Source organism: Microcaecilia unicolor, chromosome 1, assembly GCF_901765095.1.
Source record: "Microcaecilia unicolor chromosome 1, aMicUni1.1, whole genome shotgun sequence".
NCBI classification, from domain to species: domain Eukaryota; kingdom Metazoa; phylum Chordata; class Amphibia; order Gymnophiona; family Siphonopidae; genus Microcaecilia; species Microcaecilia unicolor.
Window position 1 is genome coordinate 98,418,213 of NC_044031.1, and position 22,255 is coordinate 98,440,467.

At 44.0% G+C, this 22,255-nt stretch overlaps 1 protein-coding gene across 2 annotated transcripts in view; it reads right to left on the minus strand.

The window, feature by feature from the left end:
• The window catches only part of ZEB1 (zinc finger E-box binding homeobox 1), a 387,769-nt gene that overhangs the window by 75,824 nt on the left and 289,690 nt on the right, over positions 1 to 22,255 (minus strand). Inside the window, exons 1-2 of one of the 2 annotated variants that reach the window (XM_030199184.1) lie at positions 7,735 to 7,765; positions 5,245 to 5,447 (exon numbers count right to left, since the gene is read on the minus strand). In XM_030199184.1, the coding sequence (XP_030055044.1) occupies positions 5,245 to 5,319 (75 nt within the window). In that variant the 5' untranslated portion in view covers positions 5,320 to 5,447; positions 7,735 to 7,765. Of the gene's footprint in view, positions 1 to 5,244; positions 5,448 to 7,734; positions 7,766 to 22,255 lie in introns of those variants that run through there. The other variant, XM_030199176.1, reaches the window with a different exon arrangement.

Here is a 22,255-nt window from a genome sequence, read left to right on the forward strand (position 1 = left end):
AGCTTATGCATTTCAGCTTAAGTTTTTTTTGTTGAACAAAAACAATAAAAGTTCATAAAAATTATTTTTTTTTTGTTGAATATGAGAATTTGGACCATGGATGCAAGTGACTGACAAATGCAATAGGCTAAAGGATTTTAAAAAGCTGTGTGCTACAGGAAATCCAATAGCTGTGCCTCTGGTGTATACCCGATGCTTCCATGTTCCTTTCCTTTTTAAGGTTTCTTTAGGAATGTCACGTTAATATTGCTCCTTTCTCTTGCATATTATTCTATGGGGAACATAGAGGGGCATTTTCGAAAGGGACGTCCAAGTTGCAATTTGGACGTCCTTGCAAAATGGCGAAATCAAGGGGTGGGGAAACCCGTATTTTCGAAACAAGATGGACGTCCATCTTTTGTTTCGAAAATACCATCAAATGTCCAAATCCTTAAATTTGGATGTCCCTAGACATGGACATTTCTGACTTTCAGCGATTTTCGAAACTAAAGACATTCATGTCAAACACGGCCAAATGCAAGCCATTTGGTCGTGGAGGAGCCAGCATTTGTAGTGCACTGGTCCCCCTGACATGCCAGGACACCAACTGGGCACCCTAGGGGGCACTGCAATGGACTTCATAAATTGCACCCAGGTACATAGCTCCCTTGTGTTCTGAGCCCCCCAACACCTCCCCAAAACCCACTGCCCCCAACTGTACACCACTACCATAGCCCTTACGGGTGAAGGGGGGCACCTATACATGGGTATAGTGGGTTTGTGGTGGGTTTTGGAGAGCTCGCTTTTCCCTACACAAGTGCAACAGGTAGGGGAGGTATGGGCCTGGATCCACCTGTCTGACGTGCACTGCAGTACCCACTAAAACTGCTCCTGGAACCTTAATGCACTGTCATGGACCTGAGTATGACATCTGAGACTGGCATAGAGGCTGGCACGACATATTTTGAAAGAAGTTTTTTTGAGGGTGGGAGGGGGTTAGTGACCACTGGGGGAGTAAGGGGATGTCATCCCAAATTCCCTCCGGTGGTCATCTGGTCATTTTGGGCACCTTTTTGTGCCTTAGTCGTAAGAAAAACATGTCTGGGTGAAAACGTCCAAGTGTTTGTCAGGGACGTCCATGTTTTTTTCGATTATGGGTCAACGATGTCCAAGTGTTAGGCACGCCCAAATCCCGCCTTCGCTACGCCTCCGACATGCCCCATTGAACTTTGGCCGTCCTTGCGACTGAGTGCAGTTGGAGACGTCCTAAATTGGGTTTCGATTATACTGATTTGGGCGTCCCTGGGAGAAGGACGTCCATCTCCCTGTTTATGTCAAAAGATGGACGTCCTTCTCTTTCGAAGATGAGCCCAATAGTCATACATATTTTTCTCCCTTTTGTACTATTGCTGTTTGGGCTCTGCCAGGTACTTATGACCTGAATTGGCCACTGCTGGAAGCAGGATACTGGGTTAGATGGACCACTGGTCTGACCCAGTATGGCTATTCTTATAAAATTGAGGGAGAAAGTCAATTTTGCCAAAAATATATTAATATGACGTAAGAATCTTTCTTTGTAAGCAGAACACTACGTCCAAATTTGGAGGCGGACTGGAAGGTCATTTTCGAAAAAGATGGACGTCCATCTTTTGTGTTCGAAAATACCATGGACGTCCTTGGATTTAGACGTTTTGCGATTTGGACATCTTTGATTTTCAACCATTTTCGAAACAAAGACGTCCAAGTTTAAAATATCCAAACTCAAGCCATTTGGATGTGGGAGGAGCCAGCATTTTTAGTAGACTGGTCCCCCTGACATGCCAGGACAGCAATCAGGCACCCTAGGGGGCACTGCATTGAATTTCATAAAATGCTCCCAGGTATACAGCTCCCTTACCTTGTGTGCTGAGCACCCCAAAACCCACTGCCCCCAACTGTACAGCACTACCATAGCCCTTATGGGTGAAGGAGGCACCTATATGTGGTTACAGTGGGTTTCTGGTGGGCTCACAGTTTCCTGCACAACAGGTAGTGGTGGGATGGGCCTGGGTCCACCTGTCTGAAGTGCACTAAAATACTCCAGGGACCTGCATGCTGCTGTCATGGACCTGAATATGATATCTGAGGCTGGCAAATAATGTTCTTGAACACACTTTTTGGGGGCGGGAGGGGATTTGTGACCACTGAGGGGAGGTCATCCGGTCATTTGGGGCACCTTTTTGTGCCTTATTCGTAACAGAAACAGATCCAGCTCAAAATGTCCAAATTTTAGTGCTGGACGTTTTCGCTTTGCTCCATTATGGCTCAAAGACGTCCAAGTGTTAGGAACGCCCAAGTCCCGCCTTGAACACGCCTCCGATACGCCCCCTTGAGATTTGGACGTCCTTGCGACGTATTCCGATAAAGACGTCCAAAATGCGGTTTCGATTATACCAATTTGGACGTCTCTGTGAGAAGGACGTTCAAATGCCGATTTATGTCACTTTTTAGACGTCCATCTCTTTCGAAAATGAGCTTGTATGTAACTTTGTAAGTCTAAATGCTTTGAAAATCCAGCAAGTGATCTTTTTAAAGTTAATGAATAAGAAATGCAGTAATTTGGAGTTAATAAAATATTGAATAAGCTCTTAGAAATTTTTCAGCAAACAGACCAGTGATGTGGTGTATAAAGCTTAGGCAATGATGAGATTGTGAACTGCTGGAGCGGTATCGCTGAGGTCTAGTGAAATAAGAGTGAATTTGAACCAAGAATTATTTTTTAAACATGATTTGAGTCTGATAAAGACCCAGAATGTACACTTCATATAAATATATTTTTACAAAGTGTAACAGTAATGTGCTTTGAAGACTAAGGAAAAGACATGAGACCAAATGAAAAAAATAAGGACACCTCTTGTGTTGAGAGAAGCCACATCAAAATGGGTATTATGCAGTTTGCTCAAATTTATCTTCACGTATTTATTGGGATTTATTAACCACCTTTATGAAGAGATTCACCCAAGGTGATGTATAGCAGGTTCAGTTTAGCATAAAACTTACAATTTTGTTAACAGCATAACAATAGTAAAATAACCAAGTGTAAACATAAATACAATAAATGAGGTAAACTTGAGAACAGCAAACTGAAACCCAATAATAGAACTACCGTGAAACAGTACCGAAAATATACACATTTAACAGCAGAGGAATTCAAATACCAGAGATATGATACAATGTTAGCATAATACATCTAATAAGCATGCTGGCCCCAATTGTGATGAGCAGGAAGAATCGTTTAATCTGCACTGTATGGGGACAGATTTCCATTTTTGTGCATCAAGCTTTCTAGCTGTTTTTTCCACAATCATATGGGACAAACCACACTGACCCCTGACGCAGGTGCTGTACACTGAAACATGGCCCGTGTTGGGTCATTAAAGAAAGATTGGTGTTCAAGTTATATGATTAAAGGATCTGTGTCCCAATTTTGAAGGCTCCTAGTGCTTTTTCTTGGCTATCAGAACATTCAACAGATATGATGCTAAAGATTTTCTACAATACAACTTACCATATAGCTGAGGGACCAAGTACAGACATATGATGGGAACAAGATGTCTGCTACAGAATCAGTTGGGATAATTAGATGGTTAGGTAAACTCAAGACAAGTTCTTTCAATAGTTAAGCAAGAGATATGGAACTGATCTAAGTTACAGTGTGTGTAGAAAGCTAGTCCAGGTGCAGAATGAGTGTAGTCAATCATCCTATGTATTAAAGGCTTGGGAGAAGAGCCAGGCTTTCACCTGCTTCCTAAAGTAGCGGTAGCAATTGTTTCCTGTATATATAAAAAAAAGGCCACTGTGATGCCTTCTATAGGGCCGCTGAGAGGGGGGGGAGGGGCAGGGGACAAAATTCCCCGGGCCCGGGCCTCCAAGGGGGGCCCGGCGCTGCAGTCCCCTCCACCCGCCCCCCTCCGTCCACCACCGGGCCCCCCTGAATTCAAATCATAGCGCCTCACCTGACCTCGTTCCATGTGAAAGAAGCGCAGCAGCAGCAGTCTGCAGATCACCTCCCTTTGGGCCTTCCCGACCTGTGTCCCGCCCTCGTCTGACGTAACTTGCATGAGGGCGGGACACAGGGAAGGAAGGCCCGAAGGGAGGCGATCTGCAGACTGCCACCGCTGCGCTTCTTTTACATGGAGTGAGGTCGAGGTGAGGTGCTATAATTTCAATTCAGGGGGGCCTGGCCCGGTGGTGGATGGAGGGGGGACCCCCGGGGGCGGCCTTGCCCCGGGACCGGCTCAGTATCTTGGCGGCCCTGGCCTTCTACAGTTAGACAGAGGCTAAAATTTTGGTAACTTTAGGGTATCATCATTTTTACATCAAAAAGATCCACCTCCAGTGGGAGGTAAAAAGTTGAAGCAAAGGGGAGGAAGAACAGCAGTTGTTGTTGGTGGTGTTTGGAGGGGAGTGGGAGTAGAATTAGCAAGCAGTGGAAGAGAGGAAGGAGTCACAGCAAAAGAAGCGAGTTATGATCCCCCAGTATGACTTCTTGCACTAACATGGTAGGCCTTTTTACCTTAGCGGTTATGGAGAAGCAATGGGACAAGGATTTTTTTTTCTCATTTCTTCAGATGTGTTGCCTGATTGGCTGTATCAGTTTTGCAGAAATTAATTTGTTCAGCAAGGTCCCTGTTCCTTAATCTTATTACATTCTCTCTTCACAACACACTTGGCACTTTAATCCAATACTTAGATTAATCAGTAGTTCAGGGAGAAGTGATAAATCAAAACTGGCCCCTTTATAATACATATATATTTGCAGCCAGTGTCACAAAATCCCAAAAGTGGAAGCAAACCAGACTTACACATGTCAGTGTCTTACACAAAGAAGGAGACATTGGAATGCCTGGTGGAGCCCATCCTATCAGTAGTCAAAATTCTGAAGGATGTGCAGCAGTGACCAAATGTTGGTTAACCAACAGCAGTAGTCCTGGGCTCTTCTGTTATAGGGCATGTGGGGGTGGAGGATGGCTCTTTCCTTAAGGAAAGATGGGACATAGAAGCACAATTAATAGTTCATGGTCAGTGCCCTATGAGAGGTATGCTTTCTTAAACAGAAGTGTATGTGAATATGGGGAACTGGCTAACCAGAGTCACTGGTTCCCCCCAGAACCTGGTACAATGCCTGGGGTATCAGAGCCAAAGACTCCCTCACTCTGTGAAATGATAATATACTGCAGAGTATATTATTCAGAAACACAGCACTAAAGACATTTTTTCACTTACTTGATCTCTTCCTGACTTATGTGATGTCATGTGACGCTCCAGCTGTGTTCTGTATGTAAATGTATAACTGCACATAGAGCAACTAAAATTATCTTCATTTTTTTCATGGCGATATTTAATATGTTCTTTCAGAGAGGTAAAGCGTTTGTATCCTCTATCACAATAAGGGCATGTAAGAAGTTGAGAAAATGCATCTGGTGTTCCTGAAAAAGGAGAAAAAAAACATTTATAGTTAGATGTCTGGCTTCCTTTCATCTAACCATCTAAAAATGTATCAAGGCTAAACAACAGATATGACAAAGTCTAGTGCCCACTACTAGCGAAGGTGTATGACTGGGTATTGTGTATTTTGGCTCAGTTTGGAGGAATAAGATTTCTTGAGCAAATCTATTGCTGCTGCATAGGAAAGCTAAATACAGCTTTTTAGTTTGACTGAGTCCTTGGATCTACTTGGGGGAAGGAGGAGGGGCGAGAACCATCAAACTCTTGTGCTTAGTTAACTAATTGCGATACAATTGACTTTTTGGTTTCATTACTGAATTTTTTTTGGTTTGAAAGATTTACCCTTTTTTTGTATTACTGTTTTAATTTAATTTGCCCTGGGCATTGTATGGCAGGGCATGTACTCAAATTTTAAAACATAAAAGCAAGAAATCACCACTCCAATATGGAAATTTGTATTTCCGAGGTACCATGTAGAAAATACATGTTGATTAAGTATGCATCTGGGTCGGTAAGAGGGGCATAATCGAATGTTGCCGGCGAAATAGGTCGCCGGCAATCTATTTTGGCGGCGGCGCAACAGCTGACCAGAACTGTATTTTCAAAAAAGATGGCCAGCCATCTTTTTTTCGATAATACGGTTTAGCCCGGCCAAATGCCAGAGTTCGCCGGGTTTGAGATCGCCGGTTTTGCTTTTCAGTGATAATGGAAACAAATGCCAGCCATCTCAAACCCGGCGAAATCCAAGGCATTTGGTCATGGGAGGAGCCAGCATTTGTAGTGCACTGGTCCCCCTGACATGCCAGGACACCAACCGGGCACCCTAGGGGGCACTTCTAAAAATGTTTAAAAAAATACACAAATAGCTCCCAGGTGCATAGCTCCCTTACCTTGGGTGCTGAGCCCCCCCAAAATCGCCCCCAAACCCACTCCCCACAACTATACACCATTACCATAGCCCTTATGGGTGAAGGGGGGCACCTACATGTGGGTACAGTGGGTTTGGGGGGGGGGGGGTTGGAGGGCTCAACACTTAGCACCACAAGTGTAACAGGTAGGGGGGGTTGGACCTGGGTCTGCCTGCCTGAAGTGCACTGCACCCATTAAAAACTGCTCCAGGGACTTGCATACTGCTGTCAGGGAGCTGGGGTATGACATTTGAGGCTGGCAAAAAAGTGTTTTATTTTTTTTTAGTGTGGGAGGGGGTCGGTGACCACTGGGGGAGTATGGGGAGGTCATCCCCCTTTCCCTCCGGTGGTCATCTGGTCAATTGGGGCACCTTTTTGAGGCTTGGTCGTGAAAATTAAAGGACCAAGTAAACCCGGCGAAATACTGATTAACGGCGCTTTTTTTTTCCCATTATCCGGAAAAGCCGGCCATCTGGTAGCCACGCCCACGCCTGCCTTCGCTGCCAACACGCCCTCTTGAACTTTTGCCGGCACGGCAAAGAGAAAGCGGCGATGCTGTCAAAAACGCCGCTTTCGATTATACCGATTTCGCCGCTTTTGCGAGATCGCCGGCCATCTCCCGATTTATGTCGGAAGATTGCCCACTTTCGAAAATAAGCCTGTAAGATTCCCAGTTTAGTTGAGTGCACCATTACAACCTTGTTGAATCCTTCTGGAATGATAGTGGCATAGAAAACTTCATTAGTATAGTATTAGAACTTTCCCCCCCAAAATCTAGTTCAGCAATTTCCAACTGTGATAACTTGTTTGCTATATCCAGTTCCATCACACTATTACCACCATTTTTTTGGCTAACAAAATTATCCTTCTGCTTGAGTCTCAAATACAAATAGTGCTTAAAAACAGAATACATTTCAAACTCATTTGTGTTAAAAGGTAAACGAGGATGACTGAGGATGCCCTGCAAGATAAGTCCTTGGAATTTTAAAGATATGTTCCTACCAAGTCTTCAAAATCATATGTGCTTCCATCCTAAGTGAACATGGTACTGATGTTAAATTGATGGGTATAAAGTTACCTTATATTGGGGGATGAGCACAGAGCATTACCTTGCAACCAAAATCAACTGGTCTCTGGGGTGTGGGTAGGAGATTTTAAAAAGCATGCATTTATCTGATTTAGCCCTCAGATTAACCACCTCTTGGGGCGGTCTGTGCATAAGAGACATCAGCTCCTCTAGGAGGAGTCAATCCCCTCCCAGAGTCAAACATTACCCCTAACTACTCAATGACCTGTGATCGGCCAGCTGACTCTCGGTCCAATTCCTAACCCAGCTGAGGCGCTCCAGCAGGGCAATTACCTGTGCAGCACAGTCCCTGGACATTGCCTTTGACTCCGCCTGCATCAGCCAACTGTCCCAACAGGGGTGAACTCAGATCACCACCTAAGATCTGCTTCCATTACTACCATCACCTTGGAGAAGGTACATGGAGCTGTCGCAAGTCCAAAAGGCATGGCCTAGAGTTGAAAACGCTTGACAAGACATTTAAGGAATACCAAAATGAAGGTTTCAACAATGGTAAAAGAAAGCCGGGAGTGTTTAAAAAAGAGAGTAAAGGATGAACATTATCCCCCATCAACTTCAAAGCAGCTTGTAGATGTAAGGAAAAAACACAATTTGAAATGTCTGTATACAAATGCTAGAAGCACTAAATGAAGAGGTAGATATAATAGGCATTTCAGAAACCTGGAGGACAATCAATGGGACATTGTGTTAACAGGGTACAAATTATATTGCAGTGATAGAGTGGATCAACTTTGAGGGGGGGGGGGGGGGGTTGCACTATATGTTAAAGAGGTAATTGAGACAAATAAGATAAACATTCTATATGAAACAGATAGCAGTGTGGAATCATTATGGATAGAAACTCCATGTGTGATATGAAGCCGTATTCTTGTAGGGCTGTACTACCATCCGCCAGGACAGAATGAACAGATAAAGAAATGTTTACAGAAATTAGGAAAGCTGACAAATTGGGCAAATGTATAATAATGGGTGATTTCAATTATCAAAAAGCCAAAAATTTTCACAACCAAACACAAGCTCAGTTACCAAAGAGGAACCACACGTCAAAATAAGTGGAGAAAAAGAGACCTCAGAGTGCCAACTATCACAGGTCAGAAAAAAAAAAAACTCCACTTTGATAAAGTCCTCTTCAGTAAATCAAAAGTTTGAGCATTAAGAACAGTTCAACATTCAATCATACTACGAAAACTCAAAAGCATCCAACTTAGCTGAAATGTCATTTGAAACATCGAAAAAGGCACCAACTGTCTCCAAAGACCTCCTAGTACTCCTCGCACATGGTCTCCACAGGGTGTCCCGTTTCACTGATAGGCTGCATCAGGAGAAACATCTCTGTTCCACAGACACAACATTTTCAAACATGGTGACGGGGATTCATCGTGCTCATCATTTTGACCATGTGACCCCTCTCCTCCGTTTAGAACACTGGCTCCCTATTTCATATCGCATCCGTTATAAACTACTCATACTCACCTTCAAGGGCTGTTCACCTGATGCTCTTGTCTATTTGCACAGACTTCTTGTTCCCTATTCTCCTGCAAGACTTCTTCGGTCTTCCTCAGATAATCTTCTCTGTGTTTCATCCCCCATGGCTCTCCATCTCACACTGTTTCGTGAGACAGCTTTCAGTTATCTGGGCCCTAGGTTGTGGAATGATCTTCCTTCCTTAGTTTGCCTGTAAAGGATTAATTTGCGGTATATCAAATGACTGGAATGAATAAATAAATAAAATAAATCAGCAGATGCCAACACTTCAAAGAACCATGACATCAGCAAAACCACCTGCTACTAAACTTCATGTGCCAATCAACATGGCAAGCCAAAAAACAAAAAAAAACAAACAAAAAAAGAGCAGCCCACTCAAAGCGGTTGTTTAAACCAGCAGGCTCTACCGAATTAAAAAAGAAAATCCATTTTTGCTCTCGTTGTCTTAATCTACGATGTCTGTCTCCCCTCCATTCTGAGACAGGCATTTGCTCCAAAACAATGCATTGCAGTGAATCAAAGGAATGATGAAATGCCTCACAATGTGAAACTAAAACTCCTCAAACTTCTTGGTCTTAATACTGTGATGATGCTCAATGAGTAAGTTTTAACAGATGAGAAAGTATGTCCAACATACATTATCCCACAGGGACACTGCAATAAATAAATAAATTATATTACTGGACACATATGAAGTAGAACTCTGCAGATGACATATCTTCCCAGAACGAACATCCTTAAAGATGGAATCCTCCAACATAATATGACAGTGCATTGGCCACAACGATGGTGGTCATCCATTACCAAAGACTGGTCACCTCCACCACGGCGAATCTCGTTATAGCTCAGTTTATCTCTTAAATTGCAATTTCATTCATAAGCAAAAATAATTCTAGTGACACGAAGACTTGGATGGAACTCCAACAATTCCAAATGAGGTTTAATCTTTTTCTATAATAAACTGGAGACAGAGGTGTGTTTCTGTACAAAGGTTAAAACTGATTCCATCAGTTCCTTTTCTCTGTATTTCAATAACTCCTCCCTCAAATTGCAATATGCTCTCTTTCTTGCTTTCTTTACAATCTTGGATGGATATTGTTTCTCCAAAAATGTATCCCCATTATTGACCAGATAAATGTTACAACAGGGCGCGCTAGGGAGGTAAAATTCCTAGATGTAATAAATGACTGCTTTTTGGAGCAACTGGTCCAGGAACAGACTAGGGGAACCATTTTAGATCTAGTCCTTTGTGGAATGCAGGGCATAGTATAAGAGATAACTGTTTTAGATCCACTGGAAAACAGTGATCATAACACGATCGAAGTTTGAGCTAATATCTGGAGTGAAGCCACAAAGGAATCTACTGTAGCTGCATTTAATTTTCATAAGGACAACTATGATAAAATAAGGAAAATCATTAAAAAGAAGCTAGAAGGCTCAGCTGCAAAGGATAGGACTTTAAAAACACCATTTTGGAAGCCCAGACCAGATGCATTCCACCTATTTACAAAGGTGGAAAGAAAAGAAAACGACAGTCAACATGGTTAAAAGGTGAAGTGAAACAGGCTATTAAGCCCAAAGAACATCCTTCAATGAATAGAAGAATGACTCAAATGAAGAAAAGAAGAAGCAACATAAGCACTGGCACATGGGATACAAAGCATCGATAAAGGAGTCTAAAAGAATATGAAGAGAAACTTGCCACAGAGGCAATAACTCATCAGTAAAAACTTTTTCAGGTACATCAAAAGCAGAAAGCCTACAAGGGAATCTGTGGGACCATTAGATCGTGAAGGAACAAAAGGGGCAATCAGGGAGGTCAAAGCCAAAGAGGAGAGACTGAATCCTTTGCTTTTATGTTTATGGAAGAAGATACAAGACATCTACCTGTACCCAAAATGATTTTCAAGGGTGCCGATACAGAAGAACTGAAAGAAATCTCACTGAACCTGTAAGACGTACTGAGCCAAATTGACAAATTAAAGAGTAGTAAATCACTTGGGCCGGATGGCATACATCCAAGGGTACTGAAAGAACTCAAGCATGAAATGGCTGATCTGATGTTAGTAATTTGTCACCTATCATTACAATCATCCATAGTACCTGAAGATTCGAGGGTAGCCAATGTAACACTGATTTTTTTAAAAAGGTTTCCGGTAAGCTGACATCAGTGCCGGATAAAATAGTGGAAACCATTATAAAAGAATAAAATTACAGAACACATAAACATGGGACAGAGTCAGCATGGACTCAGTCAATGGAAGTCTTGCCTCATCAATTTGCTTCACTTTTTTGAAGGCGTGAACCAACTACTACTACTACTAATCATGTCGATAAAGGTGCAGCGGTTGATGCAGAGTTTCAGAAAGCCTTTGACAAAATTCCTCATGAGAGACTCCTGAGAAAATTAAGGAGTCATGGGATAGGAGGCAATGTTCTGTTGTGGATGAGGAATTGGTTATTGGACAGAAAAGACAGGGTAGGAATAAATAGCCATTTCACTCAATGGAGGAGAGTGAATAGTGGAGTGCCGCAGGGATCTGTACTGGGACCAGTGCTATTTAACATACTTATAAATGATCTGGACATTGGAACCAGTGAGGTGATTAAATCTGCAGCTGACACAAAACTATTCAAGGTTGTTAAAACGCATGCGGACTGTGAAAAATTGCAGGGAGACCTTAGGAAATTGGAAGGCTGGGCATTCAAATGGCAAATGAAATTAATGTGGGACAAATGCAAAGTGATGCACACTGGGAAGAATAACCCAAATCAAAGTTACCCGATGCTAGGGTTTACCTAGGGGGTCAGCACCCAAGAAAAAGATAGGTGTCATTGTAGACAATACGCTGAAATCTTTTGCCCAGTGTGTGGTGACAGCCAAAAAAGTAAACAGGATGCTAGGATAGGGATGGTAAGTAAGACCAAGAATACTACAATGTCTATCGCTCTATGATGCAACCTTACCTAGAGTACTGCATTCAGTTCTAGTCAACGTATCGCAAGAAAGAAAGCGGAAATAGAAAAAGTTCAAAGAAGAGCGACCAAAACGATAATGATGGGACTCCTCTCATATGAGGAAAGGTTAAAGAGGGCTTTCCAGCTTGGAAAAGAGGCGGCTGAGGGGAAATATGACTGAGGTCTACAAAATCTGAGTGGGACAGAATGAGTAGAATTGAATTGATTTTTTACTCTTTCAAAAAGTACAAAGGGGATACTCAATGAAGTTACATGCAAATACTTTTAAAACAAATAGGAGGAAAGTTTTTCACTCAACAAATAGTTAAGTTCTGGAACACGTTACTAGAGGCTGTGGTAACAGCGGTTAGCATATCTAAGTTTAAAGAAGGTTTTATTTACTTATTTAAGTATATACTGCGCAGACCTAAGCGGTTTACAATTTTTTACAGGTATTGGCACTGTCCCAAATAGAAGAGGTGTAACTACAGGTGGGCCCAGGCCCACCCAATATCGTCTCAGGTCCACCCAGGCAGCCAGCCAGCAGCTCTCCAGTCCTCCTCTTCCCTGCCTAATTTTGTTTTTAGTGCAGGCTGGTTCCTGACCAAGAAGTTGTCAGTTATTGTACTGCTGTATGCTGGATCCGCTACTCCGTCGCTCATTCCCTGAGTCCCCATCCAGTTTTAATCTGAAGTCCCTGGACTCTGCTGCTTTGCTCCTCCCCCTCTAGCACAACGGCACCGCAATGCTGCATGGGAGGGGAAAGTAGGCCGGCTGCCGTCGCGGTTCCTCCACTCTGCCCTGCTGCTGGATGAAGATCAGCCTTATTTTGTTGATTCCGCCCAGGCCTCAGCGCTCCCCCGTGGCCCCACAGCAGCACACATGGAGCAGAGCACAATGATTGCTCTCTGAGTATGCACCACCACTGAAGCCCAGCTGCCCAGACCAGGTAAAATAAATATATATATTTTTAAATTTTCACATCGTGTACAGTGTAATACTGGCTGGTGGGTAGGGGTGTGCTCTTCTCTGCCTAAGTAAAAAAAAAAAAAAAAAAAAAAAGATATATTTAAATATACCTTTTTCCACTAGGCACTGAAGAGCCCATCCCCACCAACAAATTTTTATAATGCCCAGGTTACAATCTAAAAAAAGGTTGTATATTTTTCATGTTGGTGCCTTGGTGGATTTTTGGGGGATGTTCTCTGCAGTGCCCGGGTGGAGGAGAGCTCTGAGGAACCCAGGACATTAAAAAAAAAGAAAAAGTCTTATATTTAATGCTGGTGTCCTTCATGGTGGGGGGAGGAGATGCTAGACCATGGGAGGATGGGTAGGGGTAGGCTACAGGGAGGGGTGGGGGGGGGGTAGGGTAGGGCTGATGCTTATCTATGGGATGGATGATTGGGAAGGAAAGGGCTGATACCGTGCTACGGGGAAAAATGGGGGAGAGGGTAAGGTAGAAAAAGGAAGGGCTGATGCTTGGCTATGGGATGGATGATTGGGAAGGAAAGGGCTGATACCGTGCTACGGGGAAAAATGGGGGAGAGGGTAAGGTAGAAAAAGGAAGGGCTGATGCTTGGCTATGGAGATGGATTGTGGGGTAGGAAAGGGAAAAGCCGATGCCAGGCTGAAGGGCAGGGAAGGGCTGATGCCAGGCTACATGACAATTGCTAATGTTTGGTCCTCTATTCTTTAATTGATGAGAGTTGGTATGTGCTCCGCATGTGACCAAGGTGAGAGATTCTGCTGGCATATAGTTTGTGTCGGGTTGTACGAGTCTGACTTTTCCAATGGGATGTGTATTGCTGTTATATATATGCACTACTGTCTTTATAAAAGTACTGTTATTGGTATTCGTGTTTAGAATTGGTGTTGAGATTTGCAACATAGGCTCTAAGAAGTTTCTTTGTAGGATTTAGTGTTACTTCACAAAGTACCTGGCAGTTAAGGGATTTTGTATTGCTATTATTGAGGCGCTACCAGAATTTGAAAACATCTTTCCTGTGTATGTATATTGCAAGATCCTGTCGTGTGTGTTGAGGGGTTTGCCACTGTAGTAGACTTATGTCTGGTCAATTTTAAGATATGGCATAACGTAATTATATTTTTAAATATTGAGATTTCTGTTATGTATGTGGTTTATGCTGATGCAGCTGTTGGGCAGACTACTTAGAAATTCATCAAGTGCATTCTAAGGCCTTATTTTGTAGTATCCCTACTCATACCTATATACATAGTGCCCACCCATATTAGCTCTGGGCCCACCCAAAATGTCAAGTCTGGCTATGCCTCTGCCAAATAGGCTCACAAATTGTACTTGGGGCAACGGAGAGCAAAGTGACTTGCCCAGAGTCACACAAAAATGTAGAGGGAATTCATACCGGTTCCCCAGGATCTCAACCTGGAGAAAAAGTTCATAGTCTGCTATTGAGACAGACATGGAAGCCACTGCTTGCCCTGGGATTGGTAGCATGGACTCTTGCTACTATTTGGGTTTCTGCCAGGTCCTTGAGACCTGGATTGGTTACTGTTGGAAACAGGATACTGGGCTAGATGGACCACTGGTCTGGCCCAGTATGGCTATTCTTATGTTCTTATGTAAATGTGTGGTGCTGTTGAAGAGGGGATGTGTCTCTGTCAGATCCAGTAAAGTAACTCACTCATGTGGTCTGACCAAACTGATCACTAAGTGCAAAGGAGACAGTGACTCAATTGAGATCCAAGGTTGGGAGAAAGGAGCCTTCCTTCTTTGGGTCCACAAAAATAGAGTACAGACTGAGGCTCCTCTCTAGAGACATGACTGGCTTCATCACCTCAACCAAAAGAGGATGTCTAGGGTCAAGTATACTGCTTCTGCCTTCCTGAGGGATCTGCAGGAGATAACAAAAAGGTATCTGAAAGGGGTCTGAAGAACTCCAGGATGTAGCCTTCGCGCGTCATCTCCAGGACCTGCTGGTCTGAGGTTAATGAGCTCACTCATGGGAGAGCCTTGCTCCCACTGCCATCTGAAGGGTCCAATGCACCATTATTGGGAACCCTTGGAGTAGGGCGCGTCCAAGGGGTGGGTGAGTGGGGGTGTGGGGGGCTCACGACTCTGGGCTGTTTGGCACTATGAAATGGCAGGCCCAACACCAAATATATTCCCCCTCCAAGGGTGGGGTTCCCACTGGGAGGCTGCTCTGAGCCAGCGAAGGAAATCTCTAGACCAAGGAGACAATAAGTTGATTCAGCAACTCTTGCTTAAAGATTAATGAGGGAGATTCATCTCCTCACCCTGGGACAAAACCTCTGCACCTGACTCATCCCATTACGGAGGGTCTTCTTCCTAATCCCACAGATGCTCTACAGGCTCCTCCTGGGCCAGATGTGGACACTTTGTATGCCTTGACTGGACATCACTTGGCTCCTGGTGGCCCTGCACCCAAACCATCTTGGGGTTAGGGAACCCCTGTGTGGACTCCATGCTCCCCACCAACAGGCCACAGATACAATGAGCAATGATATACACCATTTCTGGCCCCAAGAGACTTCTATCATTCATTCTTTCTCTCCTTAAATTAACTTCTCAGTTAACATTCAGTCATTGCTTCTTAAACAACCTCTTTTACTATTTGAAATAACCTGTTCTTATGAATACCAACTGTTACACCAACAAAAATAAGGTCCAAGTCACGTTTAAAGGCAAGAGGGATTGGGATGGAAGGGTAGGGGAGCGGGGGAATAAGGGGAGGGGAATAAAAGTTTGGAAGATATAAAGTTGTTCTATTAGTCGAATATGGTCTTGCATTTGGGGAAGTTAGGAGTCTTGTTGATTACCATACAAATTGTTCATTATTAGTGTTAGAGCTACCTGTGACTATGGGAAGAAAGGTAGCTACATATGTATTAGCAGGGAATATCTGATATTATACAGTGTATGTGTTTTCTTGATTCCTATTAATATTAATAAAAAGATTCAAACATAAAGAAGGTCCAAGTCTCCCGCAGAGAGCACATAGAAAACAAAAAGAGCGGAAGAAAACCAAAATAGACCAGATCCACACCACAAAAGAGTAAGAGCACCAAAAAGTTTATTAGGTGCTCTTACTCTTTGTGGTGTGGATCTGGTCTATTTTGGTTTTCTTCCGCTCTTTTTGTTTTCTACCAATTGTTACAACCTTCTTTAAAGACCAGCTCCCACAAACTGTTTCATATGCAGCAGAAAATTCCTCTCAGAACTGTCCACAAGCCCATCTGCTTGGCAATCAGTCAGAGAGCCTCCTGCTGCTTTGAGCTTCCTGTACAAGATCATGCTCGCAAAACACAGCCACATGTATAATATTGAAAATGCAGCACAACTTTAAACACACTTTTTTCACTATCCACACCAGCATTTCGCAGTAGCAGCTTCACACATCACTGGATGCACACACACACTCAAATTGATCTGGCGTCCACCACCAGCTTACTAGCCTCTGAACCTACTTTCCCTCTAGTCACTCCAAATTGGTCACCCCAAAATGCCTGTGCAGCCACTTTATTACTTACCCCAACTGGTTTCAACTTCAGTCTCCTCCTGCTGCTTTTCTTTTTTTAAAGCCTGGACAGTCTGCTCTTCTGCCTCTGCCAAACCTAGCAGTCTCTGAACAGCCCCCCGAACACGTGAACTTCGGGGTTCAGGTAGGCACCATCTTGCCTCCCCCCCAATCTGTCTCAATGAACTTTTCAAAATTATTCCCGAGACAGGAAACAGCCCCTAAACCTGAATTTCATGTCCCCACCAGACTCAAGTGCTTCTGTGGTTCCATGTAGGCACACACCGGCATGTATACTTCGGGGTTCAAAGGTGTAGCTGCTCCAGGCTGCTCAAATTTTAAATTTCTGGTTCCAGGCCAAGCTGCCTCCAAGCCCCAATATTTCCTAACAGGCTCAGTGTGCTGCAACCTGTGCAAGCATGCACGTCCAGATTTGACCCAGGCTTACTTCAGCTATACTTTTTCCTCACACCTTCTTCTGCAGCTCCTGAACCCTGTAGCCATGGTAATTATAATTTTTTTAAAATTATTTATCAATTTCAAGTTTTACAAGCATTTTACATCTTGAGTAAGAAAAACAGTACATAAATTCAAAGTGGTAAATCCATAGGAAAATAAAAGAAAAATTATACAACTTGTATTAGACCACAATAAGAGTGGGGGTTGGAGCCTTCACATACTCAGGAGATGAGATTCAAAAACATATCTATATATATAAAATCTCTATATCTATATATATAAAAGGCACCACTGAAGCCTCCAGCCGGAAGTGTGAAGCGCCAGAGATATCCGGTTTCCCCATGAGTGAAGGAAAACACAGAGGGGGAGGGGAGAGAGATGCCCTCACTCTCTCTGTAACACAAACATAGAACAGCAGGAAACAACACTGAATGACTGGACTCGGAGGGGGGAGGGGGAGGGGGAGGGAGAGAGGGCAGGGACACACACACTCCCACATGCACACTCTGAAGAAAACCTTGCTAGCCCCCGTTTCATTTGCATCAGAAACGGGTTTTTAAAAGGCACCACTGAAGCCTCCAGCCGGAAGTGTGAAGCGCCAGAGATATCCGGTTTCCCCATGAGTGAAGGAAAACAGCACAGCACGAAATCCCACGAAACAGTGAAGGACTCAGAGGGGGGAGGGGAGAGAGATGCCCTCACTCTCTCTGTAACAAAAGCACAGAACAGCAGGAAACAACACTGAAGGACTGGACTCCGAGGGGGAGGGGGAGGGAGAGAGGGCAGGGACACACACACTCCCACATGCACACTCTGAAGAAAACCTTGCTAGCCCCCCCCCCCCCCCCCCGTTTCATTTGCATCAGAAACGGGTTTTTTTTTTACTAGTTTTAAATAAGCACAGCTTAGCAAAATTAAACCATTTATTCCTATTCTGTCTCTCTGATCTAATGCTCAAGGCTAATCATTACTGCCTAGTCTCAGCATTTATTAAATTATCCTTTTCTGAGTAATAAATTGTTTTAAACATTCAGGAATTAAAAAAATATATTTAACCCCTAAGTATTTGATATTACATTTACACGGGTAATTCAGGTTGAATAAAGCGCCCAGGGCTAAAGTTGCAGATCGCAGTGCCAAAAACTCTTTTTTCCTAACTTGAGTCTGCTTAGTAACATCTGGGAACATGCAGATTTTTTCCCATAAAATGGGTTGTAAGTTCATCAATGCAAGTTTCCAAGTCTTGGTGAAATATAAATGATACCAAGAGAGTTTGGCGCTCAGTTATTTCTGTTAATGAAGATTCTAATAGATCTGATACATTAAGATCACGTTGCTCCTGTTGAATGTTTTGTTCATCTTCTTTCACCTTTTTTACTGGAAGGTAATATATTTTATTCAACGGAGGTATGTTATCTTCAGAAAATTTCAAGTTCTCTATTAGATATCTTTTAAAAATTTCCAGTGGAGCGTAGATTGGAGTCCTAGGAAAGTTCAATAAACGGAGGTTTAACCTCCTATTAAAATTTTCAAAATATTCCAATCTACTATGTATCAGAGTGTTATCTTGTATCAGTTTTACAGTGGTTTCCTTCAACTTAATAATTTCATCAGATAAATGATTTATCTTATCTGTAACATTACTTTTCATCGTGGCAAAAGCAGAAGAAAGTCTGAACATTATTCACAAGAGATTCTATCTTACTTGTTGATGACAAGACAGTCTGGAGTATCCCCCATATTGCCTCAAGCGTTACCGGCGCTGTTTGAGCCTTAGATGGTAAAAGGACCTTGGCTGGAGACTCCACAATAGGGCCCAGTTGAGACACTGCTCCTCCGTCTTCGCGGAATTGTGGTTCACCTCTATGGCTGGCCCCAGCCGGTTGCGGCGGTGGAGAACGCGTCGGGGGGGGACAACGAAATGTCCTGTCCCTGGAGCTCAGCTTCTCCTTGCGCTTGTAGGCCAGCAGGACCTCCCGACGCTATCAAATTGGTTCTCGCGAGAAATCCTTTGATTGTTTGTTGGGTCGGTGTAGATGTAAGAACCAGCTGGGCTCCGTTTCTAATAAACGCCTTTCTCTTTGTATGAGGCATCATAGGATAGAAGTAAGTAGAAAATATTTCTAATCTAGAGGAAAAAAATTTGAGAAAGGCTTTATCTCCAGCACTCGAGGTCACTCGCGGTATGGTGTTGCTGCCGCCATCTTGCTCCGCCCTCGGTAATTATAAATTTAATTATTTTTAACCTATATACCATAGACTTCTGGAGTTGGTATGTTATTATCTCTGGCCCTATTCAAATCCAGGCTAAAATCCCATCTTTTTGAGGCTGCTTCTAACTTACAAACCTGTTCAATACCCACACCATTCTCATCATAAATGAAACATCCTAATTCCTTATTTGTTTAGTTTGTCTACCTTGAATAGATTGTAATCTCTGTTAAGCAGGGACCATCTCTTACATGTTTAAATACAGTGCTGTGTACTATAGCACTATAAGTAGGAGTATTACAGAGTTGTCTTTATTCAGGAAAGAGTTGAAAACATTTAACATTTATTTATCCAAGCATTCCTGTCCTAGAAATATTGTATTGTATCATGTACATGAGTATGTATTTGAGCTTGCATTATCTAGGTGGGCTAGAAATGTTTTACATTAAAAAAAAAAACATTCCTCACCCTTAAAATATCTCCTTTCAGGCTGGAGGAAGTGACGTCACCGATGTAGTCGGTAGCCTGTTTGCAGAGCTCCGCGGGTTAAAGATTAAAAAAAGCGAGATAAACCCCGATAAAGCGAGAGGGATTCCCCGCAAAAGAAGAAGCAAGGCAGCTACAACAAATGGCGGCCAATAAGAAATTGGCGAAATTCAAATATGCAGGGGAATCGCCGAGGGTAGCGAGTAAGGCGAAAACACCACTTCCCCTGCGTGGAGCAAAAATGGCGCCGGACGATATGGAGTCCGATAATGATAACGAGAAGCAAGTCGCTGGTGAGATTGAAGTCGAGCGGAGCGAAATTATACGATGGTTTAAAGAACTTAAAACAGAGATGATTAACACCAGGAAAAGCATCCAAGCTGCAGTTATGGAGCTCCGTGAAGAAGTGAAAGATATGAGCGGCCGAATAGTAGAGATGGAGGAGCGGATTGAAACGATGGCGGGAGAGCTGCAGACTTTGAGGAAGAGTGTTTATAAAGAACAGCAAAAGCGAAACCTCATGGAGCAGCGTCTGGAGGACTTGGAAAATCGCTCGCGGCGGTGTAACTTGCGAGTTAAAGGCATCCCTGAAGAAGTGCAATTTAGGAATGCGGAGAAAGTTGTGCAAGAGATTTGTGACTTTATTCTGGAGCATGGAAAGGATTCTGAAGAAGGACTGGAACGGCCTGCAATAAAAATTGATAGAGCTCATCGGAGCTTGGGGCCGCAGCGGGGGGATTACCCTCGAGACATAGTGGCATGCTTCCATGAGTTCCAGGTGAAGGAAGCGGTGTGGAGGAAAGCACGTGCATTGGGAGAAATCAAATGGCGCAATGTGCAAGTGCAGATTTTTCAAGACTTGGCGAGATCTACTCTGCAAAAGAGACGGGATTTTAAGGATATCACGAGATACTTGCAAAAGGCGTGTCTGCGCTACAGATGGATATATCCTAAAGGTTTGTTGCTAACAGTGGGAAGCCAGACAAAGAAAATACTGCAACCTGAGGGAGCATGGAAGATTCTGGCTGCACTAGGATGTACAGACTTGCCTGAGATATCTGAAGCTTTCCAGAATTCCAGCAAAGACAGGCCCTCTAATAGTAAGGGGGGCTGGACCACACAGGGTGGAGGAAGAACTAACAAGAGTCCACCACGAGTGAACAATGAGCCTGAAACAGCCGCAGGCATCTGAAAAGAAAAACTGCTGGAGGGCAATGGCCTGGAGTTACTGTTGAGTAAATGCACTTCTATAACCAGTGACTTAATGTTAAGATTTATAAAAGGTTTTGGTATATAGGGGTTATTTAGGGGAATGAATGGGGAAAAAATGATGTATGCTGATGAGTGATGGGGTATGTTGGGGATAAAGAATGGAAAGGGAACCCATCGGAACGACACTTCCTTAGGGATATCACTGGCAGCTAAGGCTAGTGAACAGACGAGGGGATTTCCTGGGAGGGGGGAGGGACAACAGTTGGTTCGTGGAATGTAAATGGCCTGAATACTCCTGAAAGGGTATGATACATACCTGTAGCAGGTGTTCTCCGAGGACAGCAGGCTGATTGTTCTCACGACTGGGTGACGTCCGCGGCAGCCCCCACCAACCGGAAAAAAGCTTCGCGGGACGGTTGGGACGCAGGGCACGCCCACCGCGCATGCGCGGCCGTCTTCCCGCCCGTGCGCGACCGCTCCCGCCAGTTGAATAACTAGCAAAAGATGAAACACACAACTCCAAAGGGGAGGAGGGAGGGTAGGTGAGAACAATCAGCCTGCTGTCCTCGGAGAACACCTGCTACAGGTATGTATCATACCCTTTCTCCGAGGACAAGCAGGCTGCTTGTTCTCACGACTGGGGTATCCCTAGCTCTCAGGCTCACTCAAAACAAGAACCCAGGTCAATTGAACCTCGCAACGGCGAGGGAACAACAGAAATTGACCTACGAAGAACAACTAACTGAGAGTGCAGCCTGACCAGAATAAATTCGGGTCCTGGAGGGTGGAGTTGGATTTACACCCCAAACAGATTCTGCAGCACCGACTGCCCGAACCGACTGTCGCGTCGGGTATCCTGCTGGAGGCAGTAATGAGATGTGAATGTGTGGACAGATGACCACGTCGCAGCCTTGCAGATCTCTTCAATAGTGGCTGACTTCAAGTGGGCCACCGACGCTGCCATGGCTCTGACACTATGAGCCGTGACATGACCCTCAAGAGTCAGCCCAGCCTGGGCGTAAGTGAAGGAAATGCAATCTGCTAGCCAATTGGAGATGGTGCGTTTCCCGACAGCGACCCCTAGCCTGTTAGGGTCGAAAGAAACAAACAATTGGGCGGACTGTCTGTGGGGCTGTGTCCGCTCCAAGTAGAAGGCCAATGCTCTCTTGCAGACCAATGTGTGCAACTGACGTTCAGCAGGGCGGGTATGCGGCCTGGGGAAGAATGTTGGCAAGACAATTGACTGGTTAAGATGGAACTCCGACACCACCTTCGGCAGGAACTTTGGGTGGGTGCGGAGCACTACTCTGTTGTGATGAAATTTGGTATACGGAGCATGAGCAACCAGGGCTTGAAGCTCACTGACCCTACGAGCTGAAGTAACTGCCACCAAGAAAATGACCTTCCAGGTCAAGTACTTCAGATGGCAGGAATTCAGTGGCTCAAAAGGAGGTTTCATCAGCTGGGTG